Genomic DNA, 26340 nt, shown 5'->3' with positions numbered 1-26340 from the left:
GCTGGAGCCCTGGAGTTAATTACCTGAGAAAGGACAGCAATACCTCCTCTAGGGGGGAGGAGGCCGCACGGCCATCTCTGGCCTTTCCCTAGACAGCTGCCACCAGCCACTGCAGGACTTCTGTGGGGACTTTCAAATGGTTTGACACTGAACACACACCTTTTCATCCCTCTCCGAAACTCGTAGAGCTTTTGCCCGTCAGGTACAGAGAACACCCGGATGACTGTGCCCTGGAAAAGAAAGCAGGTGGACGTGTCCCGATTGCCCATGGCTTCACACAGAGATGTCCCTTTAGAGAGGAATTTCTTTTATTGGTTTTGAACATTTGTCTCTGAGAAGGAAGCACAAAGTGTTGCGCATAGAAGAGTTTAAATTTGTGCATGTGCCAAACAAGCAATTTTTGGAACATGTTTTAAATATTCTCGGTTTCCCTTTCCTTCCCCGCCCCAGCCTATGGCTCTGTATGTGTGTTTCCCAAACTACCCTGGCATCCTAGAATGTCCTGCCTCTGCTTATCAAAATACACAGGCTTTTCATGGCACGTGAAATTCAACTGGACCACCTCCCCTGATCATTCCAGTCAGAAGAGATCAGTGTCTCCAGCTAAATAGCAGAGCTTTTATTTATACTGCATTTATGAAATGTAGCATCCACCTGTATCTATGGATGACATGCATACACATTTCTCAATAAGGCCCCAAGACTTTGTGCCAAGTGTCTTGTACCTTATATAATGTGGGCCTTTGCTTGACTGAGTTAACAAATGCATTAATAGACCACAACATGCAGGGACTAGAAATCCTCACTTGGAAACAAATTCTGAGCAGGCCCGAGACCAGCTGGCCTCATGTCACCAGCCTTGTTGCATCAGATCTCTGGGCATCTCAGGAGCCATCCAGGGGACTCCCTGACGGCAGGAGATGCTGGTGTATACTCACTTTCTCAGATGCGCTTGCTAGTTTGGAGCCTGAGGAGTTGAAGGTGATGGCGGCCAGCGTCCCTTCATGGGCAGCGATGGTACAGACGGTTTTCTGTTGGTGAAAAGGGGAAACGCCTATCGGTGCTGGGGAGGAAGGAAGATGGATTCCATCTCCCTCTCCTTCCTCTTTTCTTCCTTCTCCTTCTCTTGCTGGGCTTCCTCTGTCTCCCTTCTTTCCCCCAAAGTTTTTGCATATGAGCTGCACATCCTTTTGTTAGTGTATGGAGATCTGATTTCAAAGCTACTCCATTTCTATCCCTTCTCCTGCCCTTGGAAGGTGGGTCACAGTTGTGCCTGGTGCTGTGGTGCTGTCATGGGCTCTCCAGCACACGCCTCTTCAGGGGACTTCCTACAGCAAAGCTGCCCTGCTCTCTGAAGCCTCAGAGACCAGATGGCAGGAAATGTGGACCAGCTGCACTCCGTCTCAGGCCACAGCTTGGTGACTCCGTGCAGTGTGACCCATCCAATCAGACAATCAGCCACCATCTGCCAAGTGATTCCATTCTACTGCAGATGTTCTGCCCTGGCCCAGCATGTTCTGCCTCCCGGTGATGCTGTCTGGCGGCAAGGCCCAGGGCAAATATCATCACCTTCTCCCCGCACCCAGCTGCTGTGACCAGAAAACACCCTCAGCATTGCTTCCACCTCCACACTCCTTATCTTCCACCTTGAGGGGCTCCTTATCACATTCCATTCATCACACAGACAAGCAGGTGGGAGGGCGCTTAGGGACCACTGTCAACTTACCAGGGAGTTTCCATCATAAAGCACAATCTCGCCTGTCGTCAGGCTTCCAGGATAGGCCAGGTAAGAATTGGAATGGTTGATAGAGAGGGCACACAGACCTGGCAAAGAACAAACGGGAGATAAGGAGCCAGTGTCCCAGGGGAGAACATGGTGTGCTTGAAAAGGGCCCCTGAAAATGGCACAACTAGAGCGCCACCTTCTGGTGAGGGAGGGGTGGCGTGCAGACATTGACTTTCCCTTGATTATTCTTATCACAGGATTCCAAGAAAGAATTCACAGAGGAAGAGCTCGTAATTTAATGCTGGCCATGTTCTCTCCCTGGCTAAGCAATCAGAATGCGGAATATTAAAAATGCTCTCCTTCACATTTTCTTACCTCAGGGCTCTGAAAAATCATCGACTTCTCTACCAATTCCATTCCCCTCTGGGGTTACATGAGAATTTAGTCATGACTGAAATAGAAGTTTCTATTACGAAAGGTCAGCATGTGTTAGCTTCTCGGCAAGAGATTAAATACAATGGGCCAGTAATTTCAAGTTTGAGGACAGGAGAGGCAAAGGGCCTATGTAGAAATTGTTTGTTTCTGAGTTGAGTGTCCCTCCTTGATAAGGGACCTGGCACCTGCAGGGTGGCAGTTATTGGAGCTTTGGGTCTGTGTAAAGATAGTGCCTTATCTTGGAAACAACTAAAAACAGAGGACATTCAGGATTTAGGATGCGCTGGCAATCTTCTAGAAGTGTCAACAGCCAATCAAACTTTGAAACTACATAATTCATTTTTATTTACAAGAGGATTCAAGGGTTGTGTGAGTCCCAAGAGCATTTAAATAAAGACTTTTTACAGCATTTATTTATTTACTTATTGTTTGATTCTGGGGATCAATTAAACCCAAGGCCTCTCTCAGGCTAGGAAAATGCTCTACCACTGAGCTACATCTCCACCCCCATCACAAAAATAATTTTAATTAACAGAGGTGTACATGGTAACAGTGAATTCAAGGAATTCCATAGAATCAAAGCATCACTAGAATAGGAACATCATTAGGTTACGCAGGGGAGACATCTTTTTTATATGAATTTTAAAAGACCAGAGAGCTGACAAGTTAGTATGTTAAGTGGTCTTCTTATAAAATTTTAAGAAAAATTTTAGATCAGGCTGGGAAACTCCTTACCTAATCTGTCAGGAGAGGAGAGCAGAGAAAAACAAACACACACACACATTAAGAATTGGAGTCGAGGTCATGTGTCCTGTTCCGGCTTTGCTGGATATGCAGCCAGGGCTGTGGTGTTATCACTCGCCACCCAGAACTGCAGGCGGAAAGTGGCGGGGCCCTGGCACCCTAACTGTGTTTGGCACTGTTTCCACCCCCTTGTCTGTACAAGGTCACTCCTGGCCCTGGTCTTAGAGGCAGGCGGTCACTCACACCTTTCCAGTTTTGCTCTGGGAACCCCAACTCCCCTCCCCTTCTGAGTTCATTGCAATTCAGTGTGATTTCAAGGACAGCTGGGCAGGTGGAAGGGAACCTGGCCCTATGGGATCAGCACCATCCTCCCTCCCTCTCTCACAGGGCCAGGGAGGAGCAACAGAAGAGAGGCTGAGATAGAATGTGGCAACCGTGGAAGGACTGAGCACCACACTCAAGAGTTAAGATCTCGCAAATGCAGTGAATAATAACAGGGCTTCTGGGCACATGTTTGGGAAAAAAAAAAAACAAAACAGTGTTAAAATTGCAGTGAGCTACTACCACTTGCCGTCCACCAGGATGGCTGGAATAAAAGAGACAGGTAATAAATGCTGGCAAGGAGATGGCAAGATTGCAAGCTTGTACACTGCCGGTGGAAATGTAACAGGGGCAGTGCTTTGGAAGGCCTAGGAGTTCCTCAGAAGTTGAGCATGGGATTATCCTGTGACCAGGAAATTATATATATATATATATATATATATATATATATATATATCTCCAAGAGGAAACATTATGTTAAAGAGATAGAAGCGATTCACAAAAGACCATATACTGTATGACCCTGCAGTCATGAAATGTCTAGGACACGTAAATCTATAGCGACAGAAACTAAACTGGGGTTGCCTACGGTTGGGGGAATGTAGGCTGATAGCTAAGAGGGACAGGTTTTCTTTTGGGGAGTAACAAAAATGTTCTAAAATTAATTGTGATAGTAGTTACATAATTCTATGAAAAGGCTAAAAGTTATTACATTGTGCACTTTAAATGGACAGATTCTATAGCATGTGATTATATATTGATAGTTATTTTTTTAACCTTTTTTGGTTATCCCCAGTACTGGAGATGGAACCCAGACTTTGCACATGATAGGCAAGTGCGCTACCATTGAGCTGCGCCCCCAGCCCAGGTTTTGTTCTTGTTATTTAAAAAAAGGCACCATTCTCAAAATACTGATCCAGCAGAGACAGGCCTGACAACTTTCTGCCAGGTATGACTCTGGTGAGGCATTTGTGGGCCTCTCGGCTCTGTTTCCTATCTGACATGAGGGGGCTCCAGCGACGGAGGTCTTTCCCGCCTTAACGTTCCAAGTTGCCAAGCCTTCCTTTATTTACTTGCCCCGCCTCTGAAAATATGGAGCACATCCTTGATGCAGTGAGAGCCAGGAGGTCTTTAAACAGAAGCACTGGACAAACACTTCCGGCTGTCCTTCAGAATTTTAGGTTAAGATATAAATATCCCGGAACGGAAGAAAAGCTTAAGCATTTTTAGGTGACTTGGAACTTTCTGCAGAATGAGATGAACAAGTGTAGAATGAGGTGAAGCTAGATGAGGGACATCCTTTGTCCCTTTCTTGTTAGTACCTGACAAGAAAGGGACAAAGGATAACAGCTAGGGAAGGTACATTCTGACATGTACCACCTGCTTGACAGCTGAGCCTCTGGGCTTGCATCTCTGCCAACCTATTTGAAATTAGAAGGATCCTGCACACAGGGCCTTGCGGGCTTAATGAGGGTCCCCAGAAATGCTTAACATGAGCTCCATTTCCTGTGATCCAAGTTTCAAAAAATCCAATCAGCTACCCAGATGCCTTTTCTATCTTGAGAAGCACCCAAGGCACGCAGGCAAACCTGCTTCAGGCCCAGCTATTACCATGCTTCAGTCTTCCGTTTTTGTCACAGTGTCAACAAAGCCTTTTTTAGAAAGAAAGTGGGCTATTTCTTCAATATTATTTTATAACATAATAGTGATGGTGCAGCAAATTTGTAATGCCCAGAAAGTATGGAGAGGAAAAAAACAATCATCCATTATTCTAAACTCAGGCTTTTTGCTCCTCTCAGCATCGGAACACATTTTCTTCTCGTTGTTTTTCTATGTGTGAATGAGGTTTTGCTGTGGCTTTTGACTTGCTTTAGACTTGACACATATTTTTTGTAAATCATTGTCAGCTGTAATTTCACTGAAATTGTTTGGCTGTAATTCTTCCACAGCTGGAAAAGAAGGGCCTGCTATCAATTCCAGAATCAATGACATCACAGACTAGAATCAGAAAGAACCCTGTGATCCTCACTTATTCTCACCCTGGTATTTAGGGTATTACATGTCGAACTTCGGCAACTCAGAGGGAACCGATTTATAAAATGCAGTTCCCTCTGAGTTGATTAATGCCTCAGAAGATGCTTTTCAGGGCTGGGGATGTAGCTCAGTGGTACAGTGCGTGCTTAGCATGCATGAGACCCTGGGTTGAATCCCTGGCACCACACGGGCACCCACGCACACAAATGCTTTCCAGTTTCCAAAAATAGAAAGGAGAGAAATCTGTGCACCGCATACATTCTATGCTACTCAAAACAGAGCTCTTTAAACTACTGTGTTACCATTTGCAGAAAGTGGACTTGCTAGGGAATCGACCACAACTCTGATCTATGATCACATTGCTGTGTGATAGCGAAGGCTCCCTTTGACGTTCTGGGAAAGGTGGTCAGGTGTGTGACTTCCCCATCCCGAGTTCTACAGCTGGCAGGATTTTCATGGAGATTTCCACCCCTGACTGCTTAGGGTATGGACTGCTGTGCTAGCAGGAAATTAACTCTGAGCCCTGTCTGGACAAACTCTTTAGAGGAAACAGCCTGCAATCTTTGACACAACAGGAATGGACATGACACAAACACAGACAGAAGGAAGGAAATTTACAGGCTTGCCAGATACCAAGCATGAAGCAACAGGGGAACTCTAGGTCTAGCTTAGCTGTAGTTCACTAGATGAAAAATTTTTTTCATACATTCAGAATTTGTGTGCTAAAGCTAATTACACAAGTGATTCTGTTCTCCTTCTGTACTCAGTAAGGATTTATAAATCCAGAGCCTGACTTTCCATCTCATATTCTTGTTCAGAAAATAAACTGGAGAATGAGAACACAAAGGGGACTCTGAGGATTTTAGACTCATGGCTTTGATGGCTTGGAGACCTCTGAAGGTTCCCAAGCGAGGAACTGGTCATGTCACTGAAGCTTTGGCCTTCATGGGGGCTGTTCTATGGGACGAGGGGTGACAGTGAGGGAGCCTAGATGACCAGTCACGTGGACATGCCACTTGCCTTGGCTCTGTCACATATGACCTCAGTTAATCTTCCCCATGTCACTCTGTGGGCTAAAAAATGATCATCTCATTTTACTGAAGTAGGAAGGGAGCTTAGTTGGAGCCAAGGTGATAATTACAAATTTGGGATTGGAAAAGGGTCTTGGGCCATCACTCCAGAGAACATCAGAGGAATAAAAGATCCCATTTCGGTCAACCTGAGCCTGGTCTTTCTGGAGGAAATGCTTGCTCTGTGCCTGGATCCTTTTATAATGTTTATCCAAAATCAAGAAAATGCTTCCCATCACTTCTAATTTTCCCGAAGGTAAAAATTATTCCTTTTATAAGCAATTTCTCTCTAACGAGAAACAGAAATAACCCCACGCTTATAATCCTTATTTTCTCCCTGTTTTGCCTCACCACAAAATGTAAGGCAATCAACCAGTTTTCTGAGCTTAGGATAAACAAGTACAGTTGTGCACCGTGTAAGGACTTTTCCATCCATGATGGCCCCCTAAATGACGGGGTGCAGCACACGCCCATGTGTCATGGGCTGCACTACACAGGCTTATGCAAGTACATGCTGGGGTGCCCACACAACACGGGACTCACCTAGTGGCACATTTCCTCAGAACACATCCCCAGCGTTAAGTGACACATGCTGTACATTTGATTAAAAATAAGACCAAATGGGGAAGAACTTCCCTTTTTGCGGGGGCTGGGGGACTTGCCTCTGTGCTGAAGGAGCCCTGCTTCTGGCCTGAATGGCCAAGTGTGGGACAGGTGTGAGGCAGGAAGTGGATTAACTGCGCCCAACCTACCGCTCATCAAGGACACCGAGAGCACACCCATCAGGGCCCAGCTCAGGCCACCCCTGGGAGCTTGGCTTGGACAGGCGAGCCTCTCATGCCACAGGTAGGACACATCGTCCCATCTGCTGTCACACCCTACAGTTAAACACCAAAGGCCACGAGGGCCCCGCTCGCACTGGCCTGGGATAGCCTCTCGGGGAACTAGTGCCAGCTAGGTTTTGGGTTCCCAGTGGACGGCTGCCATATCTGCACCTGTTGGTACCTATGCTGCAGAACATCTGCAAAAAACCACTTTTCCAGATGTTTCAGCCCTTCATTCTTAAAACAGAAACCATCACAACCTCTCCTTCCCTTTTGCGAACTTTGTTTCAAAGTCATTATCTCATAGAACTTTAAAACAGCCTCAGTGTAATGAAGGGCGTGGGGGGTGCTGCTCAGTGGTAAAGCACATGCTTAGCCTGTGTGAGGCCTGAGCACCCCCTCACCCCCTGCAAAGTCCTGAGGTCCACAGCAAAGGGCCAGACATAACTGACATGAAGAGGAAGAAAGGAAGTACTGTAAATATTCACTGTACAGAGGCTGCGCTGGTCACTTCAGCAATCACTGCCCCATTTAAAAGGCTCTGATGATGCTGTGGATGGCTCTTATCATCCTATCTTACAGAGAAGGAAACCAAGGCTCTTAAAGTCCAGGTCATGGAGCCACGTGGATCTTGAAATGGGTCGAATGTCAAAGAATTAGGAAGACACAGTAAAGGGAAGCAGTCACTTAATGGTACTAAGTTGGAATACAATGTATAAGTATTAACCTGAGTCCTAAGATACATAGATTGCCCTCAGGTGGTGATTCACCACCCCCAAAAAGGATTTTTTTTTTCTGTTCACTTCTAGCTCGACAGATTTATAAATATTATCATCTGCTCTTTCAATCTAACAAATCCTAATTATTCCCAGTCTTAAATACCAGAAATGTATTAAACAGTGTTAAATCCTGAGAATTTAGTTAAATCCGAAATCCTAGCATTATCACCCAAGTCAGAGAGTTCTTTGTAATGTACTAAAACACATTCTCTCCAGATTGTCTTTCTCCTAGTCACACACACACACACCAAGTCAAAACCTGCCTCTAATTATTACACCTACTCTGTAATGAATGAACGCAAACAGTGGGGGTAAACACCTTTGAACATCAGGCACGCGAAATCTCCTACGTGTTACCTTACATGCCTCGGCCCATTTGCTAACACAGGTCCCAGATGAAAGGTGCTTCCTTTGGGCTGCAGTGATAGGCCCCACACTCCTCTTGCAGGACGCACAGCCTCACGCAATTTGAATCTGCAGCCATTAAGATGAAACTTCAAGGTAAACACCACTAAGACTTAGGAAGTCTACGTGGTGTTCAGGTTTTCAGTCTAGGTAGAAAACACAGCTTAGGAAAGAAGATTGCCCATGAGCTGGGGGCTTTGGTCCCACGGTTAGATCTCACCTGTTGGGTTTGCAGGAATATCCAGGAGGGTCTTCAACAGCTTCATATCTTTAATGTTGTGTATATAAATGGACTCCTCCAGGCACACCAGCAGCCTCTGTAATCACACAGACCCATCAATCTCCCACACCAGTTCCTTGTAAAAGGCCCCCAAATCCACATCAAATGCTTCTCCTCCTTATGAGTCCTAACTTGAGTCTATGCGTAAAGGAGAAAGAATTTTGATGATGCCTTTTGAAGATTATGTTTATGTATTTACATGCACATGCACATGCACATGCGCGTGCGCGCACACACACACACACACACACACCATTATCCATTGGAACAGAAACTTAAACTATAAGATCCTAAGAAATTTTATTTAGAAACTGGGTTTTCTCCTTCCATCCTTTGGTATTTCCCTTTAGAACGGGGATATCTGTACACTTGAGTAAAATCCTTTTTTCACTTAAGACAATTTTGGGTAACCGCCTCCATTCTTGTCCCCACTTGACAGGATGACTTTCAATAATGGTAACAAAGTTCTCCCTCTTACACAAAAGAGGATTTCTTTGCGCTTTCTGTATAGCCAAAATCTCACCCCTCTGCAAATTCATGTGGAATATCCCGAATGCAAAAAATTTGAATGTGCCAGTAAAGTTTGACCTCTAGTGCTAGAGACTTTCAGATTTAGGGGCATTTTAGATTTTGGATTTTCAGATTAGGGATGAACAACCAGCAAAGCCTATGCCCATATTTCAAAATCTGAATAACTCTGAAACACTTCTGGTCCCAAGCATTTTGGATAAGGGATGCTCGACCTCTAATTACCAGCTCTGCCTCCTTTCCACTTAAACTCTCCTCTTGAACCACCTCTGGGCCATTCCCTGAGCCCTGGTAAAGGGAACTGATGAATCCCTAGGCCCTCACCTTGAGGGCCCCTCCTGAGCCCCAAACCCAGGGCTCCCCTGGGCTCAGCCCCACCCTCAGGCACTCTCCATTCCTTTCCTCTTCAGATGCTAGCTGGTCAGGTTCAGCATCTCTTCCCAACCGTGGTGCTCTGCTTTGGGGAATGTGATGTGATCTGGGTGCGGGTGCAGGTGCAGGTGTTGGGGCTGGGGAGGGGGTGCAGAGAAGGCAGCTTCCCTGATCGGAGCAGCTGCCTCTGCCCCACACAGGCCTGACTTGGCTCCCCAGGCTGGAGCTTCTCAGGCTTGGTTGAGGACCAGAATCCCTCAAGGAGCGAGCCCTGGACTCTCCCCTGGAGGTTCCAGTTTGGGGCATCTCTAAAGGAGTACCCCAGGTGATTATGAGGCTCAGCCAGTTTTGAGAACCACTGTTCTCAGCCAGTTCCTTTGATTCCAAGAACATCAGTTACCTAAAAATACTGCAGAAATGTGGCAGGCTCTCCTCCCAGGAAGCCTCTTCACAGCTCAGAAAAATGGAGACTGTTGACTTTAACCAGGCAGAAAAATAAAGTTCAAACATTTTTTCTATTTTAATTAAGACCTCAGACTGAGTGCTGAGAGGTAAAAATACCTTTAACAGGGTCTCAACACTGATGACAAATATTAGTATTTCTCCGTGAATATTTAGTCTCTGATTTACCCAATGTCTTTGCCGGTCACCAGCCTAGGCCCTGGAGTGCCTGATATTACTCTATGGCTGTTTAGGTCCTGAGGTTCCTACTGTCTTCCTCCAGCTCCGCCTAGCCCCGCAGGGGTCCCCAGGACAGCAGGGCCCAACAGCACCCTGCTGGCAGCCCCTCCCACGAGCTCCAACAGCACCATCTGCTCTGTGTCCCACTCAGCTGAATTTCAGGTCACCCCCACGCTGGCTGCAGACAAGAATAAAAAGGGAGAGAAGCAGACAGAAGCGCGGGAGGAGGAGGCACTTAGCTGCGCGAGAGCAACTGAGGTTGAACCCAGCCTGGTAACTGTATTCTTAACCATCTCAACCAGAACTCAGCCAGTCTCAGCAGAACCAGGGCCTTGTTTCAGCTCGGCCCATTACTCTAACTTCCATCTACTTTTTTACATTTTATATATAATCACTCCTATTTATTTATTTATTTTGTTATCAGGGATTCAACTTGGGCACTTGACCACTGAGCCACACCCCCAGCCCTATTTTATATTTTATTTAGAGACAGGGTCTCACAGAGTTGCTTAGGGTCTCACTTTTGTTGAGGCTGCTTTGAACTCTTGATCCTCCTGTCTCGGCCTCCTGAGTGACTGGGATTACAGGTGTGCACCACCACATCAAAAAGAACTCCTTTTTATAAATTAAGAAAAGTTTACAGAATTTACCTTTGAGCACCAGAGACTTAGCCTCAAAGGCTTCGGTCTGATCAATCTGTAGTTGAATAGCAGGGAGCAGATGGTCAAGGAATTGTAAAAGTTTGTGTTTCTAAATATATCTTGTTTATTGTCTTTATTCTGTAAATACATTTTCCAGTTAAATACAAGGGGAAATAATACCAACTAAAAATGAAACACAATTCCTAAGTATTTTTTTCTTTCTTTATATTTAGAGGAAAATGGGGATTTTATTTCCTTATAACTCCTATGCACATCTGTAATTTCCCCTGGTGTTGTAGGACTGTGTGCCTGAAGATGCCGGAGTGGGCTGACTACTGCAGGACAGACACACCAACTTCCCCCTTTTCATTTCGCTTGGGTGGTATCTCTGCAGGTCCCCCCCCCCCACCCCGCCCAACCTGGCAAGAAGAGGCTGCAGCCCTGAACTGCCCAAGCCAAAGTTAAGTTCCAAACCTGGACGTTTTAAGAAATGCAAACCTTAAACACTTTCCAGATCTGCTTCAGCTAATTTCCTTAGAAGAAATGCTCAAGGAAGGATGACCGGTAGGTCTGGCTGTCCTTGAGCCTCGTGCTGGGCGCTTTCCTGTTCCCCAGATGATGGGGGATAAGAGCCTGAAGTTGACAAGTACTTTACTGAGCAGAGGCTGGTGCCTAAAGGTTGACAGACACTTGAACAATCCTTCCTTGTCCCGTTTGCTAATGAAAATACCAGGGAGGAAGAGAGAAATCATACAAGTAAATACAAGACATACTATTTGAAGGTTCCGATCTTTATAGAACATTTGACTAAGCAGTCTCAAAAAGATAGTTAGGTGCAAAAAAAGAAAAAAGAAAAAGCCACTACTTTTAAATACTGGCCACTACTCTGTGCAAAAGTAAAAAATTTGCAATAAAACTTAACATGCTACTAACAGATCTAAGAGAAAGCACTGGAGCCAAGAATTCTGCTTCAAAGCCTTCAAGTAGAAAACTTGCAAATTTCCTTTCCCTCCCTTGTTGAGGCCTGCACTTCTTTTCTTCTTCACATCTGCTACTCTTCCCTGAAAAGCCCACATCTTCCATTTCTCAGGCCATCTTTACCACCCTGCTTCCTATGGACTTCAGTGGAAAGATAATCAGTCACAATAGCTGGTTGACTCAAAGCCACAATCTCTTCCTTCTCAGAAACTCAGGAAAGCACCTCATTTGTCTCATTGTTAAAAAAAAAATTAATCAGCACTTAATAGTTTAGATGCAAAGAATGAAAAAACATTGTCCTCAATGAATGCCGCCATCTCCCTTTTCCTGGGTACTTCATTGAACACATAGCTCTGAAAACTTACACAAAGGGTCTCTTTATTTATTTATTTAATAGTCATTCAGGAAACAGATACTTAGGAACCCTTTTCTTCCAAGTCTTTCAGCAGTGAATTAAAATACCATGGGCCCCTCATAGGATATAAAGTCAGTAATTCCAAGGAAAATTTATTAATATCCCAATTAACAAGAATTGATATTTTAAAGGGGATATAGTACATATTTGAGATAAGAATAGTCCGACCTTCAACAAAGAAAACACTAAAAGAAAATATCTTTAAGGGTCAGTTGGAGAAGGGAAAATGGGAACAAAACTGGCCCACCAGGAAAGCCCATGCAGGTGGCCAAGGAGGGGGATCACATTGCCTGGCTGCAGCGCTAACCCAGGAGGACCATGCTTCACACAGACATCTCGTCTTCAGAGGCTTGGCTACCATCTGCAATGAATGCCACTATCTAGGGCCAAGATCAGAAGAGTCATTCCTCTGGCTTAAGGTGTCCCTGTGGCTGCTCATTAGACAGACCCGAGCCAGAGTTCTGACCCATCCTTACTGGTGTCCAGCCTGCACCCAGGGGAAGGTGCACCTAGCCAGCCAGTGGCCAACACTGGCTGAGGGAGAACAGGATCCAGTAAAGACGAGGGAAGACGCATCACTAAAACCAGCACATGGAGTAGGCACTCTTCACGCTTCCCACTATGACACCAGGCTGCGTGTTAAAACCCTCTTTAGTGGTGTGTGTTTCAAAGACAGTCCTCTTTGAAGATGTTCAACATTTCTTTGGCTCCAGTGAGCAGAAGCCTCAAAAGCCTGAGGAATTTATGGCCTCCTTACCTGCCGGTTCAGTTTTATGGACAAGATGTTGCTGGAGTAGCTGTAATTACAGATCTCTGTGCCCTTCTTGAAGTGATACACATTCATCTGCCGGGGTTTCGTGTGACTGACCACCACCACCAGGCTGCTGGAGAAGAGGCGCTCCACAATGTACACGTCAGGGATTTCATCTGGGAGGGAAAGCAGTGGCAAGGCCTCAGGATGGCTCGCTACCCTGGGCACAGTGTATGCAGGGTCACTAATGGGCTCGAGGTCTTGCTGACTGGGTGCCCTCGGTCAGCACATACTTACAGTGACCCACCTCCCCCAAGGGAGTTTTAACCATGTCCCAAGGCAGCGCTTCTAGTCCTTTCCTTAAATATCTACAGCAAAGAAGACACTAGTGACTGGGTCACAAACTCAGGATCTCCAGAGCTACTTCAGGTGTGGTGTACACAGTGGTATCACCTCTCCAGGCCCAAGGGCTCCACTGTTTGCTCCATAAAGTACATTTGGGAGGTTGGGACAATCTCAATCTATCCTTGCCCTGTGAAGGTTTTGAAGGAGTGATTACCTGGAAGTCCCTATATTCAGAGTTCTTCTTGTCCTGCTAGAGGATACCACTCTTGGGAGCTGGGACAGTAACACAGTTAATTCTGTACCCTCTCCCCATTGTGCTGTGCTGTCCCTCCCTCTCTAGAATCCCTAGCCTATTGAAAAACACCTGGAAATGAGTATTATGATCAGGAAAGTACTACTGTTCTCAAGAGTAAGGTAGGTCAGTAAGCCTTCTGAGCACCTACAGGTAAGGTGTCGGTGTCTTTCTGAGACCACCTGGTCACATGTGTGCCTTGCTTGCGCTTGGGCAAGTCCCATAGGGAACAATATGAGGTGCATACAGAGCGAAATATTCACAAAAATGGTTTGTTAAAAATAACTTCTTAGAAATAAATTAGGAACTCAAAATATCATTTACTAAATCATTTTTTTCCCAGGAAACTGAAAGGCTGTGTATTCTTCACTATCATGATGGTATTCAGAATTACCCAGAGAAGACCAGAGAGTCATATCAATAAGCTGCATTATTTTTAATATTCACTAGAAATAATTCAGCATCTAATATGGGCCATATAAATAGGAGAGCGTTGTTTTATTGAAGCAAATGAAATTCCACCCTGATTGAATGGGATCAACATTCTGCAGTGCCAATAAAATGTCAGGAAAGAAGTCACAAGTGACCTTTTGGTTTGACAATTAAAAAAATGGATGACTGTGCATACAAGTATATGGAAAAGTGTCAGCAATTTGATTTCAAATGAAGGATCTCTTAATCAAGAAAGCAAATGTTACTTAAGCTAGTGCCAAATTTTAATAAGAGCTTCCTCGGGCTTTTTTTTTTTTTTTTTTTTTTAAGCAAGTGGATGCAGGCCTGCAAAATACTGACTCCTTAAGTTTGATGATTAAAGGAGTGAAAATCAGAAGGCTGAAGATTAAAGTCTAGAGAGAGGATTTGGTGTCCCTGAGATCATTCTCTCTCTTCCCCTCCCACCACCGCTCTCTCACACACACTTACTGCTTCCATGGACTTGGTCCAGTTGCTCCACAGAACTCAAAGAAAACAGCTTGTAGCCAGCTTTGGTTCCAATTGCTAGGGATCTGGGGAAGATAATGACAGCGTGGGAATTACAACAGATACTGTATTCCAACCACAGATCCATCTGAAAAATAGATACCCCTTTCTCCCTAGGCTCAGAAGATGCAGGTAAACATCCATCTTCAGGGGCTCAGATCCTCTGTAACTTTCTAAATGGCAAAACACACTGTGGCAGGCAGTCAGGTACAGTAAAATGAAAAAAAGATCAAAAGCCATATGTGTGTGTGTGTGTGTGTGTGTATGTGTATGTGTGTGTATATATCACTAGATTCTGCATCTATATGTGTATATATATTATATATGATATATATGTGTATGTATAATATATATAAATGGTGTAGAGGATAGAAACTGCCTGGGCTTTGTCATCGAAGTATGGAACTTACCAGAGATGACATTTGCCCAGCTGGGCAGGTACAGGAGAGATGGAATGTTTAAGACTATTCATAATAGCTCCCCTTGCAACACATTTAAGGGGTCTTCTTGTTGTTTGAGACACACTTTACCAAGAGGTACATTATTTTTTAATGACATTTTTGTTTTTGCATTTTAAAAAGAAACATATGTGCCTAGTAGAGTAGATCATTGGTAGGTAAAATTGTATAGATGCCTCCTTTTATCAGTTGCCAAGAAAATATCCCTGATAAAGTATATAAAGTACTTTATAAACTTATAAACTCAATTGGGGAGCTTAACTGAATTTTATTTTTTTAAGTTCAAGTACTCATGTGCAGCCAGGGTTGAGAACTCTCCTTTGTGCTATGCACTATAAAGCTATTATTATAACTAACAAATAAAATAAAAACTAAATACCTATCTAGTTCAATGTGGGCTTAAAAAAAAGAAAAGAAAGAAAAATCTAGTTTTCTTAATTTTCTACTTTTCAACTGGTGGATGAAAGCAAGGTGTGATTTCAGATTTTCTTGTTCTCATGACAAGAGCAAAACAGGTTAACTTTGTCCAGCTCCTGGGAATCCCCACCCAGCCCTATCCCTCTGTGCTCTCAGCATTGCATAGATGACCAGACACTTGCACAGAACAAACTCAGAATAAGCAGCCTGACCCTGGACACTTCCGCCCTCAGAAGGTGGGATGTCAGAATTGAAATGGACCTTAAAATAGTTTAGTCCAACTCCTTCATTTTCAAACAAATATATGCAACGGTGATTTTCGTCCTTCCCAGGGACACAAACATTAAAATAAGACACGTACAAGCCTGGGTGCCAAGGCTCTGGTTTCACCATCTTAAAAAAGAGGTCACATGATTTTTCCCTGGAATTTTTTTCCCCCTATCCAAACATTAGCTCTTTCCTGAGACACAAGGACAGGTGATTACAGTCAACTTTTGATCAACAAGGTAGCTGGTTCTTTCCTGTAGCCCTCCCCATCACCGACCTGTTGAGTAGCTAAAATGGTATCTAAATATTTGCATGACAGCAGTAGTACAGTTAGAAGTGGAGACTGGTGTCCAGAACCGCAGACAAACAGAACTGTAAAAAAGTGAGGAGCCAGGTGCAGTGACACTCCCCTGTAGTTCCAGTGCTCAGAAGGCTGCAGGTAGAAGGATCGAAAGTTTGAAGCCAGTTTCTGCAACTTAGGGATACCCTGTCTCAAAATAAAAAATTTAAAAGGGGGAGATGGAGCTCAGGGCTAAAGTGTGCCTGGATTCTATCTCCAGTACCAAAAAAAGCAAGCAAGTGAAGAATATCTTAGAACTTGAAAATATATTCTCTAAAGATTACTAAATTCTCTTCACTTAAGTTTTTGCACCTACATATAGACACATTTAGTTGCAAGCTAAGGTTTGTAAAGATTGTAAAGAAAAATAAAATACTGTAACTAGAGTCTTATAAAATAATAATTAATTAAATTAATTAAAAGATTTATCTATTTATTTATTTATTTATTTATTGGTGGTGCTGGGGATTGAATCCAGAGCCTTATGCATGCAAGGCAAGCATTCTACCAACTAAGCTTTACCCCCCAGCCCAAGATTTAGTGACTTTTAAAGTAATTTTCAAAATGTAAGCCCTGATCCTGGAACTGAAGAATTTTGGTTTGTTTTGGTTTTTGAGACAAGGTCTTGCCATATTGCCCGTGCTGGTCTCAAACTTGTCAGCTCTAATGATCCTCTCACTTCAGTCTCTGGAGTGGCTGGGACTACAAGCATGTAATACTGTGTCTGGCTCAGAATAATTTTATACATAAGAAAATGTCAGAGTGATCACTATTATGTTTTAATGTCTACTGAGACTCGGAATCAAGAAATTCAGACTTAGACCTTATTTATCCATAAGACCTTCTAATAGAAACAAAATTCTTTTTTCCCCAATATTGAAAAATTGATATTTGACAACTTCTGAATTAATGTAAATGACAATGACTTTCATATATAGTAATTCAAAATATTTTCACTAAGCACCAAGTTGAACAGAGAAACAAAATTCTAATCACTGTTCAAAGGAATGGAGTTTGGGGCAAATACATATCACTAATCAAATTTAAAAATATATCCGAGGTATATAACATAGTGCCAAGCACAAAGTTGGAACATAGGACACTGGTAAGGATTGGTTCTCTGTACCCAGCTTTTCTAGACATACTGGACTCCAAACTCAGCCTATATTTATAGAAAAAGACACATTGACATCTCTGAATACATTCAGTAAGGGGCTTGACTTATTTTAAAATCCAATGTCATACCTTCCATGGCTCAAATTGACTGTGTGACAAGGACTTTTATTTATAGGTGAGACAGAGATGCCCAGCAGAGTCTTCATCCAAGAAAAGACGAATGACAGTAGGAACTAAGGAAGTTAATTTTCAAAGCACCCTACAGTTTTGAAAATAACATTCAGATCCAATTGCTATAGAAAGCTGGAACTGACTCTAGAATTATTTAATAACTTCAGCAAATAACTGTATATATTTTTTCAAATCTAATAATATCACAATGCAGAATTTGGAATATTTACTACTTAGAAGTAAACTAACTGCTTTCCTTAACCTGTGTTTAATTGAGAAGAAAAACATCACCCAGGCATTTCAACAGACACACTCTCTTGCAAAATATTTCTTACAAAACTTAAGAATTTTATCTGTTCTATCATGTGGGTTTCAACCCATGTGCAGATCTTAAAAACAGTTCAGTAGATTGCAAGCAGCTTAAAAAAAAAAGACATGAAAAATACCAGAGGGTATTGCACATAATATTTGCAAATATTTTACTATATGGGTATTGGGAGATGTTCTAATATGTGATTTTTATTGTGGGTTGTGGTCAAAAAAAAAAAAGCTTGAAAGCCATTCATCTAATCAAGCTGTCAAGCTACTTGATTACACATACAGTTTTTTTTTCAAACAAAGGCATATTGTTCAGTACAGGGTATTTTTAAACAAACACAAAGGGAAAGGCAACCAGGGCTGCTTATGGTACTCGATGGCCTTAATTACACCACTGAATGTTCAATATTAGCATAGCTCAGCTAGTCCCCTGACTCCAGACAAGGAACACAACAGAAACTGGTACAGCAGGAAGTGGGAAACAGGGAAGTGGCCATCCCTGCCTGATCTGCCTGATGCTCTGGGTGCACATTCCAAAGAGATTATTCCATATGGTCCCCAGGACTGCTGCCGGGAAAAGAAGGAAAGAAACAGGCCTTTGCTTCTAAGACAACCCTGCATATGCCTGAAGCGCAGTTCAGTAATCCCCAGTTCTGTGACCAAAGTCCAAAAGTGAACACCAAAGTGAAACATTAAAAATCTACTCCAAAGCAACAGGCTGGAGCTCCAGCTTCCGGGAGAGAAAGCAGTCAGGGCCCAGGAAAGGGCCCCTGGCGTGGCTGGCTGGGCAATGGGAAAACAATCAGAGAAATGAAAAGGTTTCTTACATCTAAAGTGGCCAGGAAAGATGCTCCGCTCTGGGGCTGGCCTGGCCGCAGGGATAGGCTGCCTCTTAGTACGAGGCCCTGCCCAGATGCCACGTTGAGATGCTCAAGGACAAATGGGAAAGTTTTTCCTGTACCCCATCTTCCTGGGCCCTAACTACATCGTTTCGGGTTAACTTGCGACTTTCCCCTCTACTTCCATCTCCTTTGTTTTGGATACTGCCCCTCCTTCTCAGAACCCCACACTTAGGTCACTAGCTTTCCCACCGCCCTGTCCTCCTCACCCCCCATATTCCGAGGCCTCCTCAGCTCCACTCCCTTTGCTCACTTCCTCCCTTCATCCTGTCCAGCCTCTCGGCAGGCGGGGGTGTCGCAGTGGATCAAGCCCCACCGAGGGAGTAGGCCAACAGGACCCCGACCCCTGCGATGCCACAGCTGGCTGTCCTGCCGAGGCCCTCTGGCTGGCAAGCCCGCGCCTCTCTCGCCACCGGTCGCGTTCTGGACACCACCCTTAGGTCGCTCGCTGCGTTCAGTTTCCCACTTCCCCGGCAGGGGCTGGCGCCGCAGCTTACGTGCAGTCTTGGTTGAAAGAGAAGCAGCTGAGCGCCGCCTCGACCCCGCCTGGGGGCACGTCCATGGCCTCGGCCTCCATCGGGGGCTCGACCCGGGAAGCCGTAGCTCGGAGCCGGCGACAGCCACCTCAGCAGCCCGCCCGCGGCGGCTCCCGGGGGCCGGGGCGATGGTCACGCCCACCCACAGCCCCGCCCTCGAGTCGCCCCGCCCACTGGTCTGGCGGAACCGAGCAGCTGACTGGGCGGGGCTCTTCCGTCAGCCACCATTGGCCATGAGCCCAGGCCGCGGCGGGCGAGCTCCGCCCCCTTGACCAATCCGTGGCGACTGTGGGCGGAACCGTTCTTCTAAAGACCCGCCCCCGGATCGGCGACTGGGCTCTCCATTGGTCGAATGTGCGTGAAGCCGAGGCAGCAGGCCACGTGGTAGTGTTTTCATTGCCAGAGCCACCCAGTCGAGAGCGAGGAGCCAAGAACTAGCGCAGCTGTGGCTGGACCTGCTGGCTGCGGTCTGGCGTCTGCGTCAGAGAGCCGCGAGGAGACAGGCGGACGCGCTGCTTCCCACCCCACCCAAGCCCCGGTCATGTGTAACCCTTTGCCTATTAAACTCACGGAATTTAGTAGATAGGGTTAGACGCCAAAGCCCCACCCTTTTGCAGAGTCCTTACACTGCTTTGAGAAAAGTTCCCCGAACAGAACTGCTAGGCTAGGCAGATAGGAAATTATCTATTGGGCAGTTGAGAAATCTTACTAATGCCAGGCACTGCGTTAACTATGTATGTTATCTTGTTGAGTTCTTATGGAACCCTGTGTAAAAAGTATAATTGTACCCAATTTATAGAAGAAGCTATTGAAGCCCTGAGTGGCAAAACAATTCATCTAAAGTGACAATAGATGATAGAATGTGTAGTTTTCTTTCAAGATCTGTGCGCCAAATGACTTTGCTAACAAGAGCTGATTTGTAGCTGCAAAAATGAAAGTATCCTAAGATGGAGTAGTTTGGGAAAGGGATAAAGTCTCCAAGAGGTAGCACAATTAGAAACTCTTGTAATTCGAGATGAATTCTGACAAAGGATTTTTCTCCCCCAGGCTAAATGTGTGTTGCACCTGTATGGAATTACTCTTAAAACATTTTGCGAATTGGAAGTTCTGCCAGCCTTGGATTTATAATTAGTGGCCAATTTTTAATTCATGTCTTCGAATTTTAAGATGGAATGATTCTAATTATTGTTAAATCGCAAAGTTTTAGATTGGTGTAGTTCAGATTTACCCAAATTATGACAAAATTATATATATTCTTAGAATGGATGAGCAAAGAGCACTATATCACATAAGTGTTTCTGGTTAGATTTCTGGTTTGAGTTTTCTGAGATGCAAATGTAATCGTTTCTTTTCTCAATTGATATGTAAAAACAAAGTTCTCTTGGGGCTAAGGTTGTGGCTCAGTGGTAGAGCGTTTGCCTTGGGTGTGTGAGGCACTGGGTTCAATCCTCAGCACCACATAAAAATAAATAAACAAAATAAAGGTATTCTGTCCATCTACAACTAAAAATATGTTTAAAAAACAAACAACAATGTTCTCTGAAGATGCACAGATGTGATTGCTCCTTTTCCAGTTGTGAAGTATTATATAGAACATTGTAAGTGAAAAGAACTGCTGTTTGGATCTTTGTAGTTTTTAAGATCAAAGGTGCTTCTATGCCCTTCTCCCAGCTCAGCCAAATACTGCAGTCCTTTCTGTTCTATTTAGAAAACTGAGTCTGGCATGCTAGGTGCTAGGTTGTTGGGAGAATTACATAAAGTACATAAGGTTTTAAAAGGGAAGCTATAATCAGCTTGTTATTAAGAGTTTGGAATTTATGGGGGCAGAGACGAAAGCTTCTGTTAGTTTTTGAGCAGAAGTGCTTCATGATAAAAGTGGTGTCTTAGGAAGATAGAGATCGCCAGGGTGTGCAGAACAGATTAGAAGGGGAAGAATGCCTAGGAGTTTTTAGAGGACTGATGCAACACTCTGGGAATGAAAGTACTTGAGAGGCTAATGTGATGATAGTGAGGCCAGAAGGTTCAGAAAATTTTAAGAGATGTTTTGAGGCAATGCTGTCCAACGGAAAGACAATATAGGCCGCACATCTGGGCTCCATAAGTAATTTTACATTTTCTTGAAGATACATTTAAAATGGTAAAAAATAAGTGGACAAATCAATTCAATACTACATTTTTTTTTAGCCCAATATGATGAAAATGTCATTTTGTCACCAGAGAGGGTCTGAGGAAGTCTTGGAGACAGGAATCTCAACTCAGGATGACAGGGTCCTTGACAGGGTCCTCTGTGTGTGACGGAGAAGAATTTTAGCCTGCATCAGATATTGAGGCACATGGTTTATCTAGGAAATCAAGAAATACACAGTTCAAGGGACAATGAGGGACCTCTTGAGACTGTGAGATGCTTTCGAGGTTCTTAGGTTGTTCTTCTAAAGGAAACTGGGTGAGGAGTGGGCATGGCAAGGTATGTGGGGGTGATATCAGCCTGATCGCAGGATGGTTTATGGTGGTCTGTTGGTTCCCAGGGTGCTTAAGTTGATGTCTTCTCCATTTGCTGGTCAGTTGATCATGTTGGGAGAGTACCGTATATCATAGGTTTCTAGGAAAGTACTAAAAAAAAGTTTCTAGGAAAGAGGAGCAACTTTAGCAGCTTTCTGGTTAAAGGTATAGTCTCTTCTTCCTTTTCTCTTTCTTTTTGTCTCTTCCCCCTATTCTTTCCTACCTCTATTTCAATAAGCAATCAACATAAAATTATTAAAGAGTTAGATTTTTCTTTTCCTTTTTTTTTAGAACTAGTGTTTAAAAATCTAGTATGTATTTTTCACTTATAGCATAGCTCAGTTTATGCTAGCTACATTTTAAGTGCTTTTGTGGCTGGTGGTTACCTTTTTACGTAGGTTTTTTCTTTTAATGGTCCTGGAGATTAAACCCAGGGCCTCCAGCATACTATAGCAAGTGCTCTATTACTCAGCTATGCCCCCAACACTTTTTATTTTTTATCTTGAGATAGGGTTTTGCTGAGTTGCCCAGGCTGGCCTCAAACTTGCAAACCCCCTGCCTCAGCCTCCCAATTTGCTGGTTTTACAGGTGTGCGTCACTGTCCCCTCTTAGTGGGGTTTTGAAGGAATAGACAGCAGGACATGGTGGCTGATGGGGAAGATGAATAGCAGGGAACAAAAGAGAAGAATTCAAACTGATTTCATGGTTGGGAAAGAAGCCTATTGTGCTGATTTTAGAAACCCAGATCTTTGGGCAGTTTTTTTTTTTTTTTTTTAAGGAAGATGTGTTTAGGTTCACCGTGGTATACAGTAGCAACAAAACTGAATTTTCACTGGAGTTAAGGTTCAGGCCTAGAAATACAGGCATGGGAGAAAACTGGTCACCTTCCCAGTCCCGCCCTTCCTGTGAATAAGCCCTCCTTGTGTGTTGCCTGTTGGGTGAATGTTCCACGTCCACCACCCTTAGAAATAACGCCTCAGGGCTGCCCTGGCTGGTTTTATTTTTCCTAAGATAACATATGAGTCTGTATTTTAATATAAACCTTTATTTATAGAAATCTGTGCATTTTATATAAACATATATTTTTATGTAAGTCTTTAAAATGTTGACGACTAATTCCTACTTTCCAAAAACACCATGTGGGCCAAACTAAATATGTCAGCTGGCTGGGTGTGGCTTGTGGACAGTCAGTCAGTCACCTGTGTTAGAGCTGCCAGTTCAAAGAGCTGTATCTTAAAAAAAATAAAATAATCCAAGAAGTCTGTTTGTATAAAAAGCCAAGGAAAAGGTAATAAATAAATTCAGAGGTGCTGAATTCATTGTCAGGCTTTTCTCTTAGTTCTAGTTCTAGGCTCTATGGGAGAGGACACTCCTAATCTGAGTGTTGGGCTTATGACATCTTCATGCTTAAGACAGCAATTTCACTGCAAAATAACAATAGCTAAGGCTATTGGAAGCCAGACATGGTGATACGTGGCTGTTTCTCAGTGACCTGAGAGGCTGAGGCAAGAGGATGGCAAGTTTGAGGCCAGCCTCAGCAACCTAATGAGGATATAAACAACTTAGTGAGATCCTGTCTCAAAATTAAAAATAAAATGGGCTGGGGATGTGGCTTAGTTGTAAGGCGCTCCTAGGTTCAATCCTCACAACCACCCCCTCTCAAAAAAAAAAAAAAAAAAAAAAAAAGGATATTGGAAAAGAAAAATCCATTTTTTCTTCTTCCAGTTGAAACACCTTAATGTCTGTCATTTCGGTGAAAAAGAAAATGGCCATTACTTCCAGGGAGATAGAAAGTCACTGAAATCTGGGTGAATAAAGCCAGGCCCTGGGAATTACATCTCTTTGGTAATATAAAATTGCAGGCTGCAACTCGGCTAATGGAAAGACTTCCCATTTGGGTAACAATCAGGTTGTAATTTTAAAATGCTGATGAGAGCACGCACAGGGCATTGACCAGGGAAGCTGGAAATGAGACATCCTGTCTGACGCAACCCTCCCGTCACCCAATATGGTTGCCCGGGACACCCAACCATCTATAATTAGAGTAACTACTAGGTGAACAAAGGCCACTCCTGTCCTCTTCTTTTTATAAAATCCATTCTATTTTTATGAAATCAAGTCACAGGGAATAATTTTCTTTTTCTTTTCTGCGACATCTTGACACTCAGAATGTGACCTGAAAAAGTTGGAAAACCGTGGACCAGCCTGGAGGAGCCTGGGGGAGCCCTGGAGAAGGGGGAACTGGGAAGGGCCAGGGGAGGCGGAGGGAGATGGGTCACAGTGTGAAGAAAGCTCGAGGAATCAGACTGAGGATTACAGGGTGGGGGGAGGTGGGGTTGCAGGGTGATTTCTGGGAAAGGAGATGATTCAACCTGGTGGGCAAACAGGGAGGTCCCCTGAGCAGAGGTCTGGCTGAGCAAGAGGCACCATTGGGCTTTTTCATTTTGTTCCTGATCATAGGCACAGTCTGCCTGAGCCTGCAGTCCCTGTGGTGGGCTCTCCCCTCCCCCAAATGGAACCATTCCTTCTGGATTTATTGATTGAAAATGAAATAGAAGAAAGCCCCAAACAACCACCATCCTAACATTCCTTCACTTCATTGCAGGAGTTAGAAAAAAATGATATTTCACCAAAAAAGGGAACTTGTGTCTTTATTCTCTCTTTTCCTTTGTCTTATCTTGGCTTCATGAGTCTCTTCCAAAACACCAAGGGAACTCACAGATTCTCAACAAATACTTCCACACCAGCTGATGCTCGTTCATGAAAACAATAGCTTTCCACGTGTTCAGGACAAGGCGGAGAGGCTCAGTTATGGACTATTTTTTCCCTGGGACATCTCAAAACCAGGTAAGAATACAGAGAAGTCTTCAACCATTGGCCGTGACTTAAGTTCAAGAATATAATTCTAGGTGATCCCAGGAAATGATAGACAGTGCTACATAGAAAACTTGGTTTGAAGCCTTTGACTTTTTTTTTTTTTTTCATCTAATGCTCAGACATCTGTCTGGTCCAGGAATTTTAAATCCCCATCAAGCAGCGGCATAGGGTCGAGGCATGTTGGGGAGTTGCCAAGGGCTCTGGAGATTAGTGATGGAGATGCAGTTTGTGCTCAGTTCCTTCCTCTAGGTGCCCAAGTTACCGTTCCATGTCACTGCTCACACTGCAGTGGCTCAAAGCTAGAAATATAATTTGTGTCTTAACCTGTGCTACATTCTATATAGGGACAGAGAGGCACGGAGTAGAGAAAGGCAGGATTCTGCCAAGAGGGCCACAGGCCAAATCTAAGAAGTGGGATGGGGAGAGCTGCAGCTTTTAAAAGGAGACCAAAGAAGCTCTGCTTAGATTTGCCAAGTGCACTACTAGGAATACTTAAAAACATCCTTGGCTTTCAAATAAAGAGTTACCCTGTGCTCCCAGGTGGGCCTGGGTTAGCTGGTAAGTGGTGCTGAAGAAACCCTAGGCCTCCCCTTGGTAGGGAACAGACAGACCTCAGCAGTAGGAACAGAGAACAATTCTATGAACTGGGCCCACTGTGCTGACCTCCACATGCTTCCTCTTATAAAAAGCAACATACCTGCATTCCCAGCTGGCTTAAGTCAACAGTGTATGTTACATTCCTTGGCAAATGCAGGCCTGAAATGCTGGTAAGAAGAACACTGAATTGCCCTGAATGGGGAGACTTTCATGACCCTTTGTAGACCCAATCCCAGCACTCAGGGAGATAAGGATAACTCCCTGATTATAAAAGCTATGACAACAGGTTCCAATTAGAACCCGTCAGCATGAGCCAAAGTACCTAGGGTTGTCATGTACAGTGGGGACTTGAAAGTTTGATGTCTTCCTCTGTCAATCAAAAGTCAAGAAGTGGACCTGATGTTTTCAACAAATAATAATAATAATAATTTTTTAAAAAAGAAAAAATAAAAGAAGTGGACCTGAGTGGGACACTCTGGAAACTTCTCTGGGACCCCTAATAAAACTGGAGGGCAGGTGGGGCACGCCATCTTTCTGCTCCCTGAGAGGATCCACTCCTTCTCTTGAGAGTGTTCCCCTTTCCCCTTTCAATGAACTCATGCCTCTTACTCTGAGCCACATGTCTGAAATCTTTCTGGCTTGATTGCAGGAATTGGAGTGAAGGGGGCCTCCGTGCTGTGTCAGTTTCACAGAATCCTCCAGCCCTGTAACACTTTTAGTCTTGAGATGGTGTAGGGAGGGACAAGGATTCCTCCGGATTCTTCACTCCTTGAAGATGATTTCAATGGTTTTGGGGTGGAGGGACCTGGATGGGAGGACTCCTGAGATTCTTGGTGAACAGCGCCATCTAGTGACGGGCAGAATTCAGCAGTTCTGGGCTGCTGGGGCAGACCTTGGAGACCAGCTTGAGTGGCAAGACTTGGGTAACATCCTAAAACCCTGCAAGAACAGACCCAGAGGCTCCCTTCTGTCCTTCTGAAACCTCTTTTCTGTCCATAAGTGGAAAATTTTAGAGACTTCCCTCATCATTTTCTCTGTAGAATTTTGGAAGTGGTTTGCCGTATCAAGTGCCCATTATGTGCCAGCCAGGATTTCAGGTTCTAATGACACACTGCTAGACACAAGAAATACAAATTCCTGCCTGCATGGGCAGCGAGACCACAAGCAAGGAAAATAAAACACAGAATATCTTAGATGGTGATTAGACAAAAAAGTAAAGCAGTAAAAGAGGTGATGGGGAGGGATG

The 26340-nt window shown here is 44.1% G+C and overlaps 1 protein-coding gene across 1 annotated transcript in view; it reads right to left on the bottom strand.

The window, feature by feature from the left end:
- Positions 1-19260, bottom strand: part of Wipi1 (WD repeat domain, phosphoinositide interacting 1) — a 29243-nt gene extending 9983 nt beyond the window's left edge. Inside the window, exons 1-7 of the mRNA XM_046422666.2 lie at positions 19083-19260; positions 14543-14625; positions 12991-13160; positions 8559-8655; positions 1727-1824; positions 939-1031; positions 160-230 (exon numbers count right to left, since the gene is read on the bottom strand). Of these exons, the coding sequence (XP_046278622.1) occupies positions 160-230; positions 939-1031; positions 1727-1824; positions 8559-8655; positions 12991-13160; positions 14543-14625; positions 19083-19162 (692 nt within the window). The 5' untranslated portion in view covers positions 19163-19260. The remainder of the gene's footprint in view (positions 1-159; positions 231-938; positions 1032-1726; positions 1825-8558; positions 8656-12990; positions 13161-14542; positions 14626-19082) is intronic.
- Between the last annotated feature and the right edge of the window lie 7080 nt (positions 19261-26340).

This window comes from Marmota monax, unplaced genomic scaffold, assembly GCF_021218885.2.
Source record: "Marmota monax isolate L192 unplaced genomic scaffold, Marmota_monax_Labrador192_F-V1.1 WCK01_AAM20220418_F8-fsc00173, whole genome shotgun sequence".
Taxonomy (NCBI): Eukaryota; Metazoa; Chordata; class Mammalia; order Rodentia; family Sciuridae; genus Marmota; species Marmota monax.
This window is presented reverse-complemented; position numbering and strand designations above follow the sequence as displayed.